The 21,985-nt window shown below is 45.5% G+C and overlaps 1 protein-coding gene across 1 annotated transcript in view; it reads right to left on the bottom strand.

Annotated features, from left to right (window-relative positions):
- LOC124711659 (synaptotagmin-5-like) overlaps positions 1 to 21,985 on the bottom strand; it is a 286,120-nt gene that overhangs the window by 19,597 nt on the left and 244,538 nt on the right. The window contains exon 8 of the mRNA XM_047241847.1: positions 3,783 to 3,903. Coding sequence (XP_047097803.1) covers positions 3,783 to 3,903 — 121 coding nt within the window. The remainder of the gene's footprint in view (positions 1 to 3,782; positions 3,904 to 21,985) is intronic.

The following is a 21,985-nucleotide window of genomic DNA, read 5'->3' as shown; positions in this document are numbered from 1 at the left end:
TTCGTTGCAGGGCAGTCAAAGTGGGACAGTGCATCAGAATGTGGGCCACTGTCAACTGGGCACCAGACCAACACTGAGGCCGTTCCTCACGGTGCAGGAGGTAGCCTGTGGGTCACGCAAGTGTGGCCAATATGGAGCCGGCAGAGAACCAGAGTCCCAGTGAGAGGCCCACGTGGAGGACTTCCACACATTCGCAGTCTCCTTAATGGCATGCAGTTTGTTGTGCGTACTGACATTATACCATTCCGTCTCCCAAAGCCGAAAAACCTTGCACCATAATACTGAACGCAGGTCAGTTTCAGAGATGCCGAATTTCAGAGGCAGTTTCTGTGTAGCCTGTTTGACCAGCCTGTTGGCAAGTTTGTTCCCCAGGATTCTGACATAAACTGGGGTACAGACAAACACCACTGAACGACTGGACTGTTCCAGGGTATAGATGAATTCATGTATGGTTGCTACCAAAGGATGAAGAGGGTAGCGCTGGTTGATAGCTTATAGGCTGCTCAAGGAATCAGCACACTGAAAAAATGACTCCCCAGGGCATGAATGGATGTGCTCAAGAGCAGGAGATATAGCCACCAGCTCTGCAGTGAAAACACTGCAGCCATCTGGCAAGGAGTGCACTTCAATATTTATTCCATGGACATATGCGAACCAGCTTGACCACCAGCCATCAAGCCCTCGGTGCAAACCATTTCATGGCCTCATGACATGTCAAGAATTGAGAGGAAGTGGTAGTGGAGAACCACAGGGCTGAGTCCTTAAGGCCATGTGAAAGGTCCAAGTGAACCCGCAGCCTAGATGTACACCATGGAGGTGTACGTGAATGGACCTAAAGTACAGGTGGTAAAGGCAAGGACTCCAGTTCCGATAGTAGGGATTGGATGCAACTGCAATTGTAAGCCCTGACCTGGTCTGTCGATGTGGGAAATGAACCACTGTGGATGGGAAAAGGAGACAGTAATTCGGATGCGCAGGAGAAGTATGAACATGTGCAATGTAACTGCCAAGCAGTTGTGCATACCAAACCTTCACTGGAGGGACTCCAGCCTCCACCAGGATGCTGGTCACTGGACTCATCCTAAAAGCGCCTGTCGCTAGTTGAACCCCACAGTGGTGCACTGGGTCGAGTAAACACAATGCTGAGGGCGTTGCTGAACCATAAACCAAATTCCCATAGTGAAGGCGGTATTGAACAAGGGCCCTGTAGAGATGCAGCAGTGCAGAGCGATCTACATCCCAGTTGGCGTTGCTCAGGCAGAGGAGGACATTGAGGTGCTGCCAGCACTTCCACTTAAGCTGATGAAGGTGAGGAAGCCATGTCAATCAGGGGTAAAAAAACCAGTCCTAAGAGTCAAAAACCAGTCCTAAGAATCGATACGTCTTCACTACAGGGAGTGGATCATCATTAAGTTAAAGTTCTGGTTCCAGATGAATGGTTCAACGCCGACAGAAGTTTGCAGCCGAAAACTGAAAACCGTGGGCTAGAGCCCATGAATGCACCTTGTAGATGGCTCCCTGTAGGCGCTGCTGAGCAACACCAGTCCTGGTGGAGCAGTGCAAAATGCAAAAGTCGTCTGCATACAGAGAAGGTGAGACAGATGGCCCTACAGATGCTGCTACACTGTAAATGGCCACTAAAAATAGATATATACTCAATACAGAGTCCTACGGGACCCCATTCTCCTGGATGTTGGAGGAACTATGAGAGGAACAAACTTGGACATGGAAAGTATGAAGTGACAGAAAATTTTGGATAAAATCAGGAGCAGGCCTCTGAGACCCCACTCGTATAATGTGGTAAGGACATAATGTTGCCAGGTCAGGTCATACACTTTTCGCAAAAAAAAAAAAAAAAAGATGGCAACTGAGTGTTGGTATCTGGAAAAGGCTGTTCAGATGGCAGACTCGAGGGACACAAGATTATCAGTGGTAGAATGATCCTGGCAGAAACCACCCTGGCAAGGATCTGGTAGGCCATATGACTCCAGGACCCAACCCAACTGCCAACACACCATATGTTCCAGCGGCTTACAAAAAACATGGGTGAGGCTGATGGGCTGATAGCTATGTACTTCGAGCAAGTTTTTACTGGGTTTGAGCACTGGAATGATGGTGCTCTCCCACCATTGTGATGGAAAGACCCTATGCACCAGAGGATGAAGAGATGTCACTAGTAGTCAGACGACAGATGTTTAATCATCTGACTGTGGATCCGATCCAGCCCAGGAGCAGTGTCGGGGCAATGTGCAAGGGTGCTGAGGAGCTCCCACTCTGTAAATGGGGTGTTATAGGATGCACTGTGGGCTGTAGTGAATGAGGGGACTTTCCTTGCTATCCACCATTTGAGGGTGCAAAAGGCTAGGGGTTACTTCTCTGATGCTAAGGCTCAAGCATAGTGTGCAGCAAAGTGATTGGCAATCACATTTGCATCGGTAGATAACATGCCATTGATGTTAATGCCAGGGACATCTATGGGGGTCTGGTACCAAAAAACACGTCTGATCCTTGTCCAGACTTGGGAAGGTGACTATGGTGCACAAAGTTCGAGACATATCTCTCCCAACACTCCTGTTTAGGTCTTTGTATAAGCTGGAGAACGTGTTCACGGAACCATTTCAAGGAGCTCTAGGGAAGGGTGCCACTTATGTCACTGAATATCTTGCCAAAATTATTAAATTGCTTCAGCAACTTCCGGTGACCACTGATAATAACTGATGATGGTCGAAGTAGAGAGGATATAAAATTTAGACTGGCAACGGCAAGGACCATTTCTGAAGAAGAGAAATTTGTTAACATTGAGTGTAGATTTAAGGGTCAGGAAGTCTTTTCTAAAAGTATTTGCATGGAGTGTAGCCATGTATAAATGTGAAACGTGGACGATAAGTATTTTAGATAGCAAGAGAACAGAAGCTTTCAAAATGTGGTGCTACAGAAGAATGCTGAAGATTAGATGGGTAGATCATGTAACTAATGAGGAGGTACTGAATAGAATTGGGGAGAAGAGAATTTGTGGCACAATTTGACCAGAAGAAGGGATTGGTTGGTAGGACATGTTCTGAGGCATCATGGGGTCACCAATTTAGTATTGGAGGGCAGCATGGATGGTAAAAATCTTAGAGGGAGACCAAGAGATAAATACACGAGTCAGATTCAGAAGGATGTATGTTGCAGTAGGTACTGGGAGATGAAGAGCCTTGCACAGGAGAGAGTAGCATGGAGAGCTGCATCAAACCAGGCTCTGACAAAACAACAACAACAACAACAATATATAAAGGTTAATAGTGTTATATGCAAAGTTAGATAAGCATGGTAAATATAAATATGAATATATTAGCCCTATTTATAAGCTGTTGTTAGTCTGATTTACAGAAGTAGCATTTAGTGGCGACAATAGCCCATTATCTGTAACTTGTCTTGTACCATATACCCTGGTAGATGATGGGAATTGTGGAACATGATGTGTGAACAGATAAACGAATGAGAAGAATGATATGATTGAGGCCAGATTATATTCTGGATATATGAATTGGCTACTAAGAATACAAGGACTCAATCTGACAAACAGAGCTAATTAATGTGAATGTTGAATTTAGTATAGTAATATAAAGTGACAATGTATGTTCTGCAAAATGTGAAGTATTAAACCATCGTATTTCAGATATTATTCTCTTTAAGGACAAACTTAAACATAACTTAGAACTACTGGTTTGAGAATGTGAACTGTCTTATGACTACAATCAGTATCAAATATTATAGCACTATTGCATAAATATACTTACAAAAACTTCCAAGAGACTCAGTAACTTCCAAGTACTTTAAATTTGCTGCTTTGAGTATACAAAATGACAGACGTTGAGCTGTGGGAAGGAAACTCAGTCCAAAAAGTATCTGACCTAGTTCCTGAAAATAGAAGGAGAAAATGAAACTCTAATATTCTTTTGCTATTTGTTTTATGCTTCTTAAAGAAAATTAAACAGTGTGAGAATATAAACATGAAAACTCTAAATAAATCTGATATGCCTTGTAATTGGTAAGTCATTTATGCAACTAGCAAATAAGTCTGCAGCAATAATTTGTATTAGGAGACACAATTAAAAAAAAAACACAAAAATCACAATTTTGACTTAAATATGGCACACTATCTCATTTCCCTGAATGTATAAAGAGAATTTCATATGTATTTGTTATTTATGCTATAACCCTGTACGTAATACTTGGGTACGTGTCATGGCACCATGTTGCTGGCATCCTACACATCAAATATTCCACCTGGAGCACTCCTTTTTATAAGCACAGTGCAGCAGCCACAAACTGTCATATTTTGCTCATACTTATTGTCAAAAACTGCATATATTAGTACCTGGATTGTTTCTATATCTGCGTGTATGTTCTCAAATGTTGTTTGGTTGTATATGGAAGAAGAATAAACTTTGGTTATGTGGCTGTGCTGCTGTTTCTGTCTTACAGTATGATATAATTGGTGATGAGCATGGTGTTCACTTCTGTGTGTGGTTGTTCCTTTGATTGTTCTGTCCATGGAGGCAGTGCTGTAATCATTCACTGAGCAGCAGTAGGCTCCTACAGTTGCTATCACAAACTGACTATGCTTGCTTCCATGCCACCAGCATACTTGCCTCAGTATTCTTTTGCTAGGAACAAATTGTCAACCACAGGGTTACTGATCTGGAGACTGTTAAGAGCCACCTGCCCTCTGTCACCATAAGCTCTGGGCATGCTTCAGCAATCACCAAGTGGCATGGTGGTGAAATGATATGTGTCACAGGGAATGGGGATCTTGGCTTGACTACACAGATCATGAAGATGATAAAAACCACTATACAAAACCCTTCAATCTCAACACGTGCTGCACTACAAAGAGATGCATGACTGCTGAAATGAAACAGTTGTTAACAGGCAACCTCTGGGGAACCTGCCACACCTCAGTTGCATAATGCTTACCCAGACACATGGGGCTCTGTCTAGATGGACTTTTATTTCCCTGGGTGCTCTTGGGACAGAGATGGAAACCTCAAAATATTCTCTTCCTCCTCCCATTGGTATGGGTGGGCCACTGGTAGGTAAATACATTCAATCTAACAAGAGGTCTCAGGTAGCCAGTCATCCAGATTCAGTTAACAATAACAGAATTCATGTTGATTACAGAATGGGTTTCTAATAGGTAAACAGAAACAGGACAGATTCAATAAAGCTTCACTGTTCTGCATCCAAAAAGGTTTAGAGAGCATTGCTGGAACTTTAAAATCTGTCAAGCACTTGCAAAATGGGACCCTGTTGGTAGAAGTATCCAGTTCGTAATAAGTACAGAACCTCCGGAAAGAGTGATGCCTCAGGGTGTACGCAAAACACTTAAACTACAGCAAAGGTGTTGTGCAATGCAGGAGTATTCCTGACATTCCCAGAGAAGAACAGAAAGCTTAGAGAACCCAAGAAGGCATTGTTGATGGGAAAAACACTATGAAATGGGTGGATGATGATCAAGTGAAATCAGGCTCGTTTATACTGACTTTCAACAGTACAAAACTTCCAGAGCACATCAAGAAAGGTTTTCTTCACTTAGGTGTGTAGCCTTATCTCTCCAACTCAGTGTGCTGTTTTTAAGTGCCAGTACTTTGGGCACACTACTCTTGCTTGAAAGGGAAAGGCCACTTATGGTATATGTGGTGAGACCAACCACGACAAAGTCAGTCGTTCATCTCCTCCAGAGTATATAAACTGCTCTGGGGATCATCCTGTTTGGATGAGGGACTGCAGTGTCTCCCTTGATGGAAAGAAGATACAAGAAATTAAAACAGTGAAGCATATCCCATACGGTGAAACTGAAAAGATCTATAAGGGCACACAGCACCCCAAGTTGGTTAAGTTGGTTACATTCTTTGCTTCTGTTCTTAATCAGGGAATTCAGAAGAACAATGCTGCTACACAAACAGAGGTTGCTGGTGTCAGCACAAGTACCTGCATTTGTCAATGTACTTGTGCTGCTGTAGTTATTTTGTAGCCTGTTCCTCCCCCCAGAACTTCAGACAAGACTGCGATTGCCAACACTGTGGGGCTTCCTGCCCCTCCAAAGATTGAGTATGGTCCACTATCCAGCACTGCCACTACCATTTCTGAGGGTGTGGCTCCAAAGGTAAAGGAAGAAAACAGTCTGATGATGTCAATGTCATCCCCTCTTGATGTCAGACTGGGGCTCTCATCTCACCCCAAGACCAGGCCTTCACCTTGTGCAGGCCCCCGTCCCCAACAGAAAGACAGAATGAAAATGCTACCCCCGAGATAGATTGCCCCCATATTACAGTGGAACATTAAAGGATTCAAAACACATATGGAGGAACTGAAACTCCTAGCACGGGAATACTCCCTGGGCTTGTGTTTGCAGGGAACGCATTTTAAAGCATCTGATGCTACTGTACTATGGGGCTATACGCCCTATCACAAGGATAACCAGAGATCGGTCCAAGAGAAGTGTTGCTGTGTTTGTCAATAATGTGCACCACTTCTCTGCTCTCCCTCTGGCTACTGACATGCAAACAGATGCACTTAAAGATAACATGTGTTTGATGATCGTTGTTTTCTTACCTCTGCAAGATGCAATTGAGTCTGAGGCTGTAACATATTTTACTGAATGCCTCCACTCACCATTCCTCCTACTGTCCTACTGGGAGATATCAATGTCCATTGTATATTGTGGGGCTCTGCCTCCTTTTGCCCTCAGGGTCAGGTTTTGGTGAGCCAAAACATGACATCTCACAAGGTTGTGTCCTCAACACCGGTACTATCACTCACTTCTGTGGTGCTACTGGGTCATTCTCTCAGTCACTGACCTCTCTTTCTGCTCTCCCACCCTCACAGACCCAGTTCAGTGAGAAGTCATTGCCGACTTTCATTCCAGTGGTCATTTTCCACTGCACATTCACCTGGTAGATGGGGCTCTCTCTGAAAGGATGCAACCACAATGGATGGTCAGCAGAGCCAACTGGATGCTATTCAGTCAGTTGGCTTTGTCCGAATACCACAACAGTATCCAGGAGTGGGTGGACCACATCATACAAGTGATCCACCATGCCACTGATTTCTCCATCCTGTGGTCCTCATGTCATCACAGGAGGCTACTTGTACCTTAGTGGATTGATGAGTGATGAGTGCCATTCAGTGAAATAGTGTAGTCATGTGGCTCTGCAATGATTTGAGAGTTGCCCAACAGTGGAAAATCTCAGAGCCTTTAGCAAGGGCAAAGGCCTGATGCATCATCAAGGAAGAGCAAACGTTCCTAGAGTCATATCAATCATTCGACTTGTTTTATTACAGTATGAGAAGTCAACTGGAGGATTTCCAGTAAAAGCAGTTGGTTGACTGTAGCAGTGTTGTTGAATCACAGTTGTCTCCAAACAACACTTAGAGACATTTCACAGACAATGGCAGAGCACTTTTCAGTTACTATTGCCACTGCCAGCCAGGATCCAGCATTCTGTCATTGCTGTGACACCATGAAAAGGGGTGAGTTTCACTTCAGATCCAACAATTCGGAGTCCTACCATTGGCCATTCTCCAAGTGAGAGCTGGGTTCTGTACTGTGTGACGCTCATGTTGCTCTGCCCAGTCTACATCTACACAAATTACTCACAACCAAATCCGATACAGCATGCTGTGGAACTTGAAACCAGTGTCAAAGAAAGTCCTCTTACAAAGTTTTAATTCGATTTTACAGACAGGCAACTTTCACAACTCATGGAGAGGGCAATCACAATACTTCACTTCAAACTGGGAAAGGACTGAACATGTCCAGCTAGTTACCAGAGTGATACCTTAATAAGCTGTGTAGACCTTGGAGCAAATGGTTAACCATCATCTAATCTGGATGTTAAAGATCAGGCAGCTTCTAAGTCACTCTCACTGTGGATCCAAGAAATGTCGATCAACAGTTGACAACCTGACACTGCTAGAAGTGGTTATCCAGCAGGTTTTCCTATATAAACAGCATTGTGTAGGTATATTTCTTGATATCAGTAAGGCATACAACATCAAAAAAATGGTTCAAATGGCTCTGAGCACTATGGGACTTAACTACTGTGGTCATCAGTCCCCTAGAACTTAGAACTACTTAAACCTAACTAACCTAAGGACATCACACACATCCATGCCCAAGGCAGGATTCAAACCTGCGACCGTAGCAGTCGCGCGGTTCCAGACTGCGCGCCTAGAACCACTAGACCACCGCGGCCGGCCATACAACATCACTGGGAGACATAGTATTCTAGGACAGTTCCACCAGTGGTGCTTCCAATGGTCATCATCTAATCTTCATTCAGTCCTTCTTAATAAAGCACTTGTTTCGGCGCCAAGTGGGTAACATGCTGCCAAATAGTTTCAAGCAGGAGAGTGGGGTTCCTCAGGGCAGTGTTTTAAGTGTCATCTCTTTGCCACAGCCACAAACAGTATCAAGTCTATGGTAAGGAATACCATAAAATGCTTATTATCTGTGGATGATTTTGCAGCTTCCTGTTCCTCCTCCAGTATTGCAACATTGACCCATCAGCTCCAACTTACAGTAAAGGAGCTGGAAGAGTAGGCTGCAAGGACTGGTTGTACATGTTTTGCAGAGAATAATGTCCTTGTTCATTTTAATCGTTCTTGTTGCATTTTGAGTGCAGCTTTTGGGTCTAGGATTGACTCCAAACTGTCTCGGTTACCACACCTGAAGGACCTGAAGGCAAGAGCGCAGAAGGCACAGTACATTTTGAAGTGTCTAAGCCACAGGTCTTGAGGAGCAGAAAGGGTATGTCTGCACCAGTTTTATAGTGCTGGACTTTTTGGGTGTTGGACTATGGGTGCTTGGTGTACGGATCAGTGAAGTCTTTTTAAGTGAAGATCATTGACACTGTACACAATAAGGGTATCAGGCCGGCCACAGAACGAGACCCATACCCAGTCTCTGTGCTGAGACTGGTGAACTGCCACTTACTATCCAGCAGTAGCTTTTCATGGTCCATCAGGTGTGCCAGTTCCTCACTACTTCCACTTCACCAACATACTATACCATTGCTCGTCCAGCTATGGAACGTCTCTTAAACAATCCTCAAACTACAATGGCTGGAGGAGGAGGTTTCATTCTGCTCAATTCTGGGGTACACAGTAATTCTCAGCAACTGCTTGTGTCTGTACCTGGATTCCTTCTTTGCTTGTGTTTATGTTCTCAAATGTTGTTTGCCTGTATGTGTAAGAAGAGAAAACTTTGATTTGTAGTGGCCATGCTGTTTTTTTGTGTCTTACAGCATGATACAATTTACTTATGTAAGATCATGCACAAGCTGTAGAAAGAATTGTAACACCTTGTCACAGCTCACATCCATAATTCTTTTAATATTATATTTAACTACCATATATTACTTTGCACTGTTATTCTTTACACATTATATAATTGTTAACCTTCCATTAATCTGCACACACTCTTCCCCACTTTAAAGCATAGCCAGTGATGTTAACCAAGCCACTCTAGGTCAAATTATGCCACATAAGCTAAAATTTCATACTGTTTCTGTATTATTTGTATATGTGTGACAGTTACCAGCTCAGCATACACTGTCTTTGTCTAAGTTGCTAACTATAATTTCCTTAGATGATTAGATTAGATTAGTATTAGTTCCACAGATCATGAATATGACACTTCGTAATGATATGGAACATATCAGGTTAATAAAAGGTGTCTATACGAGATATTACATTACACAGAATATTACATGACACTTAATATTTGTTATCCCTTTTTTGTGTTGGGGATTGGGGTAATTACCCACTAACTATATAAAAAAAATCATCTAATGAGTAGAAGGAGATGCCATTAAGAAATTCTTTTAATCTCTTTTTAAATGCTATATGGCTATCGGTCAGACTTTTGATGCTATTAGGTAAGTGACCGAAGACTTTTGTGGCAGCATAATTTACCCCCTTCTGAGCCAAAGTTACATTTAACCTTGAGTAGTGAAGACCATCCTTTCTCCTAGTGTTGTAGCCATGTACACTGCTATTACTTTTGAATTCGTTTGGATTGTTAATAACAAATTTCATAAGTGAATATATACACTCCTGGGAATTGAAATAAGAACACCGTGAATTCATTGTCCCAGGAAGGGGAAACTTTATTGACACATTCCTGGGGTCAGATACATCACATGATTACACTGACAGAACCACAGGCACATAGACCCAGGCAACAGAGCATGCACAATGTCGGCACTAGTACAGTGTATATCCACCTTTCGCAGCAATGCAGGCTGCTATTCTCCCATGGAGACGATCGTAGAGATGCTGGATGTAGTCCTGTGGAACGGCTTGCCATGCCATTTCCACCTGGCGCCTCAGTTGGACCAGCGTTCGTGCTGGACGTGCAGACCGCGTGAGACGACGCTTCATCCAGTCCCAAACATGCTCAATGGGGGACAGATCCGGAGATCTTGCTGGCCAGGGTAGTTGACTTACACCTTCTAGAGCACGTTGGGTGGCACGGGATACATGCGGACGTGCATTGTCCTGTTGGAACAGCAAGTTCCCTTGCCGGTCTAGTAATGGTAGAACGATGGGTTCGATGACGGTTTGGATGTACCGTGCACTATCCAGTGTCCCCTCGACGATCACCAGTGGTGTACGGCCAGCGTAGGAGATCGCTCCCCACACCATGATGCCGGGTGTTGGCCCTGTGTGCCTCGGTCGTATGCAGTCCTGATTGTGGCGCTCACCTGCACGGCGCCAAACACGCATATGACCATCATTGGCACCAAGGCAGAAGCGACTCTCATCGCTGAAGATGATACGTCTCCATTCGTCTCTCCATTCACGCCTGTCGCGACACCACTGGAGGCGGGCTGCACGATGTTGGGACGTGAGCGGAAGATGGCCTAACGGTGTGCGGGACCGTAGCCCAGCTTCATGGAGACGGTTGTGAATGGTCCTCGCCGATACCCCAGGAGCAACAGTGTCCCTAATTTGCTGGGAAGTGGCGGTGCGGTCCCCTACGGCACTGCGTAGGATCCTACGGTCTTGGCGTGCATCCGTGCGTCGCTGCGGTCCGGTCCCAGGTCGACGGGCACGTGCACCTTCCGCCGACCACTGGCGACAACATCGATGTACTGTGGAGACCTCACGCCCCACGTGTTGAGCAATTCGGCGGTACGTCCACCCGGCCTCCCGCATGCCCACTATACGCCCTCGCTCAAAGTCCGTCAACTGCACATACGGTTCACGTCCACGCTGTCGTGGCATGCTACCAGTGTTAAAGACTGCGATGGAGCTCCGTATGCCACGGCAAACTGGCTGACACTGACGGCGGCGGTGCACAAATGCTGCGCAGCTAGCGCCATTCGACGGCCAACACCGCGGTTCCTGGTGTGTCCGCTGTGCCGTGCGTGTGATCATTGCTTGTACAGCCCTCTCGCAGTGTCCGGAGCAAGTATGGTGGGTCTGACACACCGGTGTCAATGTGTTCTTTTTTCCATTTCCAGGAGTGTATTTTGTGAGGCTACAGTGAAGATCTCACACATTATATCATTTTGTCAATCTGATGGTTTACTATAACTAAGTTAGACATGGTAACATGCTGCTAATTTAAAGAAAAAAATTCACACCAATGAAACACTATCCTAAGGAGATTGTTCTGGTTAGTTACACCAAACAACACCCATTTAGCAGTAGTTCATTTATTCACCTAAAGACATCCAAGGCTCACAAAGAACTGAACATGGCAGAACAGCCCAAAGACAATGTTCAGAGTCCAAAGACGATGCTCAGAGTCCAAACACAATACTCAGAGTCCAAAGACGATGTTCAGAGTCCAAAGACAACGCTCAGAGTCCAAAGACGATGCTCAGAGTCCAAAGACAACGCTCAGAGTCCAAAGACAACACTCAGAGTCCAAAGACGAATGCATATTGATGCTGATGTCAACCTCATTGACACCACATAGACCCCCCCCATCCCCCTCCCCCCCACTGCAGTACAGAGTACTCTTGAGAGACCAGGGGGGAGGGGGGGGGTGACTAAGGCATCGGCAGGGGTGGTTGACGTCGGGCCGGAGGGGAACACATATCACCAGGTGGCAGGGAATGGTCGAGGCTGTGTCATGAGCACTGGATGAAGAGAAACACACAACGAACAGTGTATAATCGTGCAGTATTATTGAGATGTCATGGATTATGTCCGGGGGGACAGGCACAAACACCTCGAGCGAGGGCATGTTCAAGATGGGGGGGGGGGGGGCGGGGGTGAGAAACCTTGACAGGGCAAGGCAGGCGACGGTGGAGAGGTCGAAGGGACTGGCGGAAGGGCCCGGCAGCGAGGGCATGATTGTAGGTAAGCTCGACGTGGGGAGCATGTGGTCACTCGACGGAGTGCGTGATACTGGAGTAGAGGGCGAGGTCGAGGAGAGCTCAACGATTGGAACTGGAAGTCACTCAATGGAGTGTGTGAGACCGGTGTAGAGGGCGAGGTCAGAGGAGAGCTCGACAATTGGATCTGGAAATCACTCAATCGAGTGTGTAAGTCTGACATGGAGGGAGTGGTCAGAGCGTCGTGAGCCACGACAGTGAGTGGCGTGGTCGTGGCCTGAAGGGGGGTAGAAGAAGGCTTGACATGAGCAGGCTTAAGTTTGTTGAGAGAGACTGTAACAGCTGAACCTTTCATCTGGATGTCATAGGTGTTGGCTGAGCACCAGAGAACTCAGAACAGACCGGTATATGGAGGTTGGAGGGGAGCATGGACAGTGTCATCTTGGAGCATGATGTACTCGCAATTGTCCAGAGATTTCGGGACATGAACCTTAGGGCGGGAATGGCTGGCAGGCAGAGGGATATGGAGGTTGATGAAATGGCGTCTTATGTGGTCAATGAAGGTAAGTCAGACTGAGGGAGAGAAGCGGAAGGGCTCACAAGTTCGCCAGGGAGAACAATGTTCTGGCTGTACACGAACTCAGCTATTGTGCCTTTGAGGTCTTCCTTATGGATCGTACGAATGCCAAGTAGCACAAGGGGAAGGGCCTCCGTCCATAGAGAGTCGTGGCATCGAAGAGCTGCCTTGAGAGTGCGGTGCCAGCACTCAACTAGCCCGTTACTTTGCGGATGATATGCTATGGTATGGATGTGCCAGATGCTCCAAATGTTACAATTCCCGTTGAACAAGGCCAACTCAAATTGTCTGCCCTGGTCAGTCGTGATGATAGCTGGACATCCGAAACGTGATACCCATGACTCAACGAAAGCTCGAACAACAGTTTCTGCCATAATATTGGGGAGGGGGACAGCCTCGACCCAGCGAGTTGTTCGGTCGATAGACAACAGAACATAACGAAAGCCATTAGAGGGGGAGAGAGGGCCGACAATGTCAATATGAATATGCTGGAAACGCCCAGGAGGGATTGAAAAGGCGCCAAGGGGGGGGGGGGGTGTGTGAAGTGTGCTTGTGTACTTTGCAGCACTGTCCTTGTTGACATTTCTCCACACAATGCGCTCTGCTGCGAGGCGGGCGGACGCACAAACACCGGGTTGGGCTAAATTATGCAGTGGGTCGAAGACAGCTTGACGGAGCATAGTTGGGATGAGGGGGCGTAATGTGCCCATATTGTCGTCACACCAGATCTCACCAGAAATGACAGGGAAGGTGGTGCGGATGAAGTGTAGTGAAGAAGTAGAGTCTGAAATCAGGTTTTGTTTCCTCGTCAGCAGGTTGGTGGTTAGGTAGTTCAGAGAGGTCTAGCAGCAAATGGATGGCGTCGACTAATGAAAGGAAATCAGCAACTATGTTGTCAGCACCCTTTATGTTTCTGACATCGGTCCTGAACTGAGATATGAAGTCCATGTATCTGAAGCGGTGAGGAGGCGGGTCAGCTGGCAGGTTTGGTTTGGTTTCTGGGATTAAAGGGACCAGACTGCTACGGTCATCGGTCTCTTTTTAAAAAAAAAACTAAAACCACCCACAGAGAATAAAAAACAAACAACAGAAAAGACAGCAGACGACACAGGACAAGAAATACTTAGAAATCAGACAAAACAAATTAATATCACACAGAGTGTGATGGTGGTTGGCCGACCATAGAGATAAAAAAAGGAAAAGCCAACCACTGAGAACACATTAAAAAACACAGTTTAAAATCAGAGGCCAAAGGCCAGAATCAACACAATAAAACATAAACACTCAGATTAAATGATAAAAAACCCCTGCCCGAATAAAACGCAAAACTAAGTCCACCAAGGCAGAGTCATCTGTTAAAAGGGCATGGAGGTTTGTAATGGCCGCAGCCAGAGGTTTGTGGTCTGTTGAAACACAGAAAGGGCGTCCCCCAACGTCAGTCTTAAAATACTTGATTGCTTCATAGACTGCGAGCAACTCCTTGTTAAATGCGGAATATTTCTGTTGTGCATTGGTGAGCTTGCACGAGAAGAACTGCAGAGGCAAAGTTTGGCCGTTGATTGTCTGCCTAAGGACAGTGCTGATGGCAGTATCGCTCATGTCTGTGGTGATGAAAAGCTGCACATTGGGATGAGGATGCACGATGGTGCAGGCCTCGGCAAGAAGATTTTTGAGGGCAGTGAAAGAGTCAGTCATAGCAGGGGTCCATGGAACGGGCCGAGATCCAGAAGTGTTGGTGCCTGCCAAGGCATCAGTCAGTGGAGCCTGAATCTCCGCAGCCCAAGGTAGACGTTGGTGATAATAATTAACCGGCCCTAGAAAGCGCCAGAGCTCTTTGAATGATGAAGGTCTGGGTAGGTTTAGTATTGTTTGTACTTTCTCAGGGGGTGGTGAAATGCCGTCGGCGAAGATCCGAAAACCAAGAAATATGACAGCGGGTTGAAGTAGCTGCAATTTGTCCTGGTTGGTCTCGATGCCTGCTGCCGCGAGAGTGTTCATAACAGTTTCGACATGTTGAATGTTGTCCTCGACGGAAGACCTGAACACAAGAATGTCATCAAGATATGCAAAGCAGAATTTTAGGTCGAATAGCACTTCGTTGATGAAGCATTGGCGGGTGTGGGTTGCGTTTTTCAGACCGAAGGGCATGAATCGAAACTGAAATAACCCGATCGGGGTAGTGATTGCTGTCTTCTCGATGTCTTCTGGTGCCACGGGGATCTGGTGGTAGGCCCATTTGCAATCAATGACAGAGAACGTGGTCACACCTGAGAGGGAACTGGTAAAGTCGGCAATGTTGGGTTTGGGGTAGGTGTCCATAACACTGTTCAACATGGATTCTATTTCTGATATTAACATATGTGCTTCTAGACCATTTTACCGTGAGAAATTCAAATATGTAAACAAAATATCATTGTCAGGGATACTTTTTATGTAATATGTATATATATGTATATTCACAATTCAAGGCAAACACAGAGACGTTATAGAGAAATACGGGTATGTTGCCGCATCCAGTAGTGATAGAACATGATAATTTCTTGTGCAACAGCAGGTGGGAAGAATCAGACACCATTAGGCTATCCCCCGCCACACCTATATCATTAAGACCACCTGAAACATCTCATTAACTCGACCGGCGACAGCTGGTCACTGCCTCGGCAGTAAAGCTTCACGCCTCCTAGGGGCAGATGCATCGAGTTTACAGCAGTGGTGTTAGCTGCAATTTGTGTCAGTCTTAATGAGTGGGTGTTTTGGCTGACAAGTAACTGTCTGTCATATTTCCGAGCACGGTTGAATTTTTTAGTTCCTGTGTGTAAACTGATTGAGCTAGGTGCTGAAGGTAAAACGACTGCTTGTTTTTACACATCAGTGTTCCTCTAGTTCCCTACTATTAATTTAATACAGGTGTATTACCAAAGTGGTATTTTTAAATTTGCAGAAATGCCACGTCGTTGTGGATGTCAATATAAGCCGGACAACTTCTGCTACATCTGTGGGAAGTTCACTTTTGCCAGAAATAGGAAGACTCTTTCTTCAGTCATAAAGAAAGCATACAAACATTACTTTGGAGTAGAGGTAGGAGACCAAGATAAAGAATTGGCACCACATTTCTGTTGTGCTACACGTTACTGCAAACTAATTCAGTGGTGGAAAAGTAAAGAGAATGTGGCGTTGTTTGCTGTTCCCATGGTGTGGAGTGAGCCTAAGGATCATGTTACTGATTTTATTTCTGTCTAGCAAAAATTCAGGGTTTTACAAACAAAAAGTCGAAGAGGCACATTGTTTACCCAGATCTGCCTTCAGCGAGAATGCCAGTGCAGCATTCCAACAACCTTCCAGTACCTTCAAGAGCTCGAGGTCAAATTCCGAGTGACAGTGAAATAAGTAGTACTGAAGAAATCACAGATGATGATTCTTTATATCACTGCACAAGTGAGTCATCACCACATTTGTTAACACAGGCAGATTTAAATGATTTAGTACGTGATCTAGTACTAAGTAAACAAAAGGCGCAGCTGCTTGATTCAAGATTACAAGAGTATAATCTACTGCCCCAAAGTACTAAAATCAGTGTGTTCAGGCACAGAGAACATGTCTTTATTTCTTGTTTTTCAACTGATGAAGCACTGACATTTTGCAATGATGTTGATGAAAGTGCTGAACTTCACTTATATTTCACAGGAGTGGAAACTTTTCAAAGGTGCATCGAAAAAAAGTCTGAAGGGTGTTTTTCTCCATAACAAAAATAAAATACCGTCTGTTCCAGTAGCTTACGCTAGTTTGACAAAAGAGAATTATGAATTCGTACAAAGGATGCTAAATTAATTAAAATACAATGAACACAAATGGAAAATATGTGCAGATTTCAAGGTAATTGCTATGGTACTGGGAATGCAACAAGGCTACACAAAGTATGCCTGTTTTCTTTGCGAGTGGGATAGTCGAGACCAAAATTCTCACTACGTGAAAAAGAAATGGCCTAGGCGAAGATGGAAAGTTGGCAAAAAGAATGTACAATGTGAAAGTCTGGTAGCTTCTGAATATATACTACTTCCACCGCTTCACATCAAACTTGTCCTGATGAAACAATTCGTGAAGGCCATGAATCCAACAGGCTGTGGGTTTGCATATCTAGCTACCAAGTTCCCCCATCTTTCAGCTGCAAAAATAAAGGAAGGAGTATTTGTGGGCCCACAAATCAGGGAGCTGCACAAAGATGCAAATTTTGAAGCATGTTTAATTGATAAAGAAAAAACCGCATGGGACTGTTTCAAGATGGTGTTGGAAAACTTCCTCGGAAGAAGAAGAGCTACTAACTACAAAGCAATGGTGAAGGACATGATCAAAGCATATCAGGATTTTGGGTGCAATATGTCTTTGAAGATACATATGATCGACTCTCATCTGGACTACTTCAAAGAGAGTTGTAGTGACGTATCAGATGAACATGGGGAAAGATTCCATAAAGACATTTCTACCATAAAAAGGCGCTATGAAGGGAAATGGGTACCTTCTATATTAGCAGATTATTGCTGGAATATCATTCAAGAGAAGAAAGATTCACAATACAAGAGAAAAAAGTGATGTGCATTACAAGGCAGTGGCTCATTGCTTGTCAATTTTCTGTAATTTCTCATGTCAAATAAATGCTTCAAAGTGTATACACAAAGGTTACTGTGTTATATGTTAGATCCCACCCTCCATTAATGTGATGAACTTATAACATCATAAAGATGTGCATTTGTTTGTCGTATTTCACCTCACGTTTGCTGCACTATATCAGAAACTGAAAACAGAAATAAAATTGCGATTACTCATAAACTATCCCTGACAGAAAAAAACCAAAAACAGTTTTCAATTCAGCACTCAAAATACAACTAGGATCACAATATTTTTTATCAGAAATAGAAAAAAAGGGTTTTTTTTTTGTAGAAAAGTGAATTGTACATGCGTTTAGTTGACGGTAGTCTCCACACATGTGCCAGGACCCGTCTTTCTTGTGTGTCGTATGTATGGGTGTAGACCAGCTACTGGCAGAGGGTTCAATGATGCCGGAGATTAGTAGTTCAGAACTCTGATTTTTAAGATCAGAGAGGCGCTTGGGACAAAGTCGACATAGTTTACTGGGGATCGGGGGACCTGGCGTGAGGCAAAACTTGTGAACTGTGCCGTTGGTGACGACGGAAATGTTGCCGGTGGCATGGGAGGTGGTTTGTTTACAATGTGAGGTGGGCAGGGCAGGTGAGACATGGTCGCAGTGTTCGGAGACACTTGGCAGATCTGACAGGAGCAGAGGCGGCAAAGTGTCCCAGGAGTCAACGCGACAAGATGGCCGCCGGCCCAAAGCAGTGGCACCGTGGTCAGGTGAGCTCGGTAGAGCTCGTGAGCCATTAGTGAGTCCATTGTCCGAGGGCGCGGCCTGTAGCAGCACGGTTGCAGGCAAAACACTTGGCACGAGTGCACTGTTTGTGTTGTCAGTGGCGATCGCATGGCGGCACACAGGAGCCGAGGAGCCGAAGTTGCGTAGTTTGAGGTGCTGTCTGTGAGGGGTGGGGTAGGAGCTGTAAGTTCGGGAACATGTGATGCTCGTCGCGCATGCACACTTGTGTCCAGCCAAGTGTCAAACGCTGCCGTGTTAGGAGGGTGTGGCCCTGCAGAACTGTCAGTACATTTTATGGCAGTCTTGACAGCAAAGCTGCAAGAGGTAGCAGGTGGTAAACACACTGAGGCTCGATTGCTGGGATTGCAAGCAGATTCGGCGCTCTTACTGACCTTGCTTTGTCCTTGCTGTAGTGTCTGTAATTCCTTTTCTGCATCGGAGAGCTGGAGCTGTGTTTCGAGGAGCCGGAGGAAGAGCTCAAAGTTTTCCTTGCGTAGGCAAGCAGGCAAGCGACATGTTCAAGCTTGACAAGGCACTTGTGCGTGGTTTCCTGTAACGTCGTCGACAGAGACGAGCATGTATGGATGAGATGAGTCCAGACCAATGAGTCATGGGAGGGGGGGGGGGGTTGCTCGACAGAACACAGGGGAAGTGAGTCTTGGACGGATGATGAAACACGGTGTTTTGCACTAGGTCCGGTGAAAGTTTGTGGTGTCACAAGAAGTCAATGCCTGGTACAGGTTCGTCAATTTCGCACACTAAAAAAGTCCACTCGAGTTTGCAGTTTGCGGAGAGTGAGATGACGTGGGAAGTTGAACCCGAGCACAGTAGTTTAGTTAATTCATGGCTTGCAGTGAAGTATGATGAGGGCAGATGTTCAACGATGCTAAGTACATAGGCAGCAGCGAAACATCAGCGCCTGTGTCCAGTAGGAAAAGGTATCCCGACGAAATGTCTTTAATGTAAAGTCGTCCACAATTATCTGGTCGTTCCTGGACAGAATGGAGCGGTGGCGATGGCCGAGATTCGGTGGCTGCAGCAGGTCCGGTTACAGGAGGGGGCATGACCACGGGCGGAGCCGGTGACGTCCCAGTTGCTTGTTTACTGCTTCCCAGAGCGAGCGGAACGGTTGGCACAGCACGGCCCCGGCCGCGTCCGGCCGCAGGGCGATGAGCCTGAACCTGAGACTTGTCAGGTAGGCAGTGGCTGGCGAAATAGAGCAGTGATGCATCGTGTAGCTCGTCAGCAATTGTCATTCTTTGCTCGACAGGTTCAGGAGACCATTGAGCTAGAGCAAACTGGATGTGAGGAGATAGTTTATCTGACCAGATGGAGAGCAGAGCTGTGTCAGAGACTAGATCGGCGCTGACCAGGACACGTAGCCATCTCCAGAGCTGGGTAGGTTTGTCGTTGCCTAGTTGCTTGATGTGGAGCACTTGCTGTATAGCTGCCTCAGTTGGGCGTGCAAGCCGACGTAGAACTGTTTTGGCTAGAGTGTACAGGGTAGATGAGTCCGGGATGTCGACCAGGTCAGCAATCAAGTCCTCCTGGACGTGCATGTGGGAGATAAGGCACAGAAACCTGGTTGACTCGTCGAGTTTGTAATGGTCGAACACTTCGTCCACAATTTTGAACCAGGTTGTTGCTCTGTCGGGATTAAATGGCGGCAGTGTCAGTAAGCGTTGTAGAATGTGCAGAAGAACAGGTTGAGTTGAGTTCGTCGAGGCACTGCCAGAATTTAGCTGCTGTTGCTGTAGTATTCCAGGAGAGTGTGCCTCCAAGGGATGTGGCAACGATGGCTGTTCGGGTGGTAGCGTGAAGGTGACACGTTGTGGTTGAGCGCGATCAGTCGCGACGCGTAAGGCTGATGCGGGTGAGACACCGTAATGTGTCGATTGCGGTTGCGGAAGCTCAACACGTTGTGGGTGTATTCGGATTGACGCATCGCAGAAGACCGACGCAGATGAGGCACCAAGATGTGCCAAGAACGGTAGTGGAAGCTCGACTGGAGCCGGCGCGGGGGCGACAGGTGAGAAAAAGTTCAAAGTTTGAGAACACATGTAAGTCCACGGAAAGCTCAACGTATGACCAGAGCTGGGGCCACCTGTGTTGCAGGGAGGCTGTGGAGGTGCGGGCTGTCCAGAAGCACAGTGTGGGGAATGATGTCGAACATGGGATGGGGTGTGTGAATGTTCACTGTTCATAGTCACTCCACTCAAAACGGTGTGCGGATAAGGTGAATGTCATGGCATAAAACACTCAGGCATAGCAGTGGGATGGAGGTGGGGGTCAGGCACAGATAACAAGTAATTGTTTCTGTTGCAGAACAAGGTATCGAAGTAGGAAGGCATGTGCTGATGCTGAATCGAGACAGGTGCAGGCGTGGTTGGATGCTGAGGAGGTTGACCTGTGAATGAAGCAGTTCCGGCCATGTGGCAAGTATCCGCGTGGTACTGCACGGATTTTGGTGTGGCAAATCATTGTCCTGGCAGTAGCAGGTTGTCCAATGAAGCATTTGCAGAGATCAGCATTGGTCCCGCACTGCACAGAGATCTGTAAGAGGTAATTGCACAGTCGATGAGGGAGGGCACATGTGGCTGGAACAAAGACGTTTGATAGCCAGAGTCATGCGCACTCCTAACCTCACTTATTGTTGCAGGCTCGAAAACGTCCGGTGGAATCATCGACTAAGAAGTATCGTGTTGCAGTCCTGGTGGGTGTACATCGCCCGCAACACGATGCATATCGATCACAAAATCCGGCATTAGGCGCTGGGCCGAAGTCATTGTTTGAATGCTGTGTCGATGTAATACATGCGAAAATAACCAACGCAGAGGTCAGGGACACAGTAAAACGGCAAAAACGGAAGACGTTACAACTCGGGGTCACCAGTGAGGAGATTGTTTGGGTTGGTTACACCAAACAACACCCATTTAGCAGTAGTTCATTTATTCACCTAAACACACGCAAGGCTCACAAAGAACTGAACATGGTGGTACAGCCCAAAGACAATGCTCAGAGTCCAAAGATGAACGCATATCAATGCTGGAGTAGACCTCAATGGTGCCACAATCCATTTTAATGGTAGAAGTAAATGCATTGTTCTGCTGTACTATATGTGCAACAAATCTTCAAACTAGATATCATTACTGTAACATATACAGCTATTAAAAAAAAGAAAAATATGTTGCTTTTAAAATTAACTTTGCTATATGCCAAATACTATGCATGCCTTGAGCAAATTTTGAATTTTAATGAAAAATCAAATTTTTATTTCCCATCACACTATGAAGATTATTACTTAGTATGAACTTTTGTGGGTTATTCACATTAATTTCATGATGCTCATGTATCTAATAAATTGATTTCTTAAAAGTTATTCAAGATATTATCTATTGCCACATTATGTTTGTTTTATTTATGTTGTGAATGTTTTTTGCTAGTTGTTAATTTCATTGGAAATGCTGTTAACCATTCAGTGATGGTTTTCAATGTCAAATATAACTTCAACAGTAGCTATGCACCAAATGACAAATAAATGATTCCTTGAGCAAACATATGATGTGGCATTGTAGCGGAATAATTCTGCCTAATATGAAAGTCAGATGTTTCAGAGAGACAGTTGCATATATTAAAATAGTGTCCATCATTCTTATGTAAAAGTGATAATAAATGCCAATCAGTGAT

This window comes from Schistocerca piceifrons, chromosome 8, assembly GCF_021461385.2.
Source record: "Schistocerca piceifrons isolate TAMUIC-IGC-003096 chromosome 8, iqSchPice1.1, whole genome shotgun sequence".
NCBI lineage: Eukaryota > Metazoa > Arthropoda > Insecta > Orthoptera > Acrididae > Schistocerca > Schistocerca piceifrons.
This window is presented reverse-complemented; position numbering and strand designations above follow the sequence as displayed.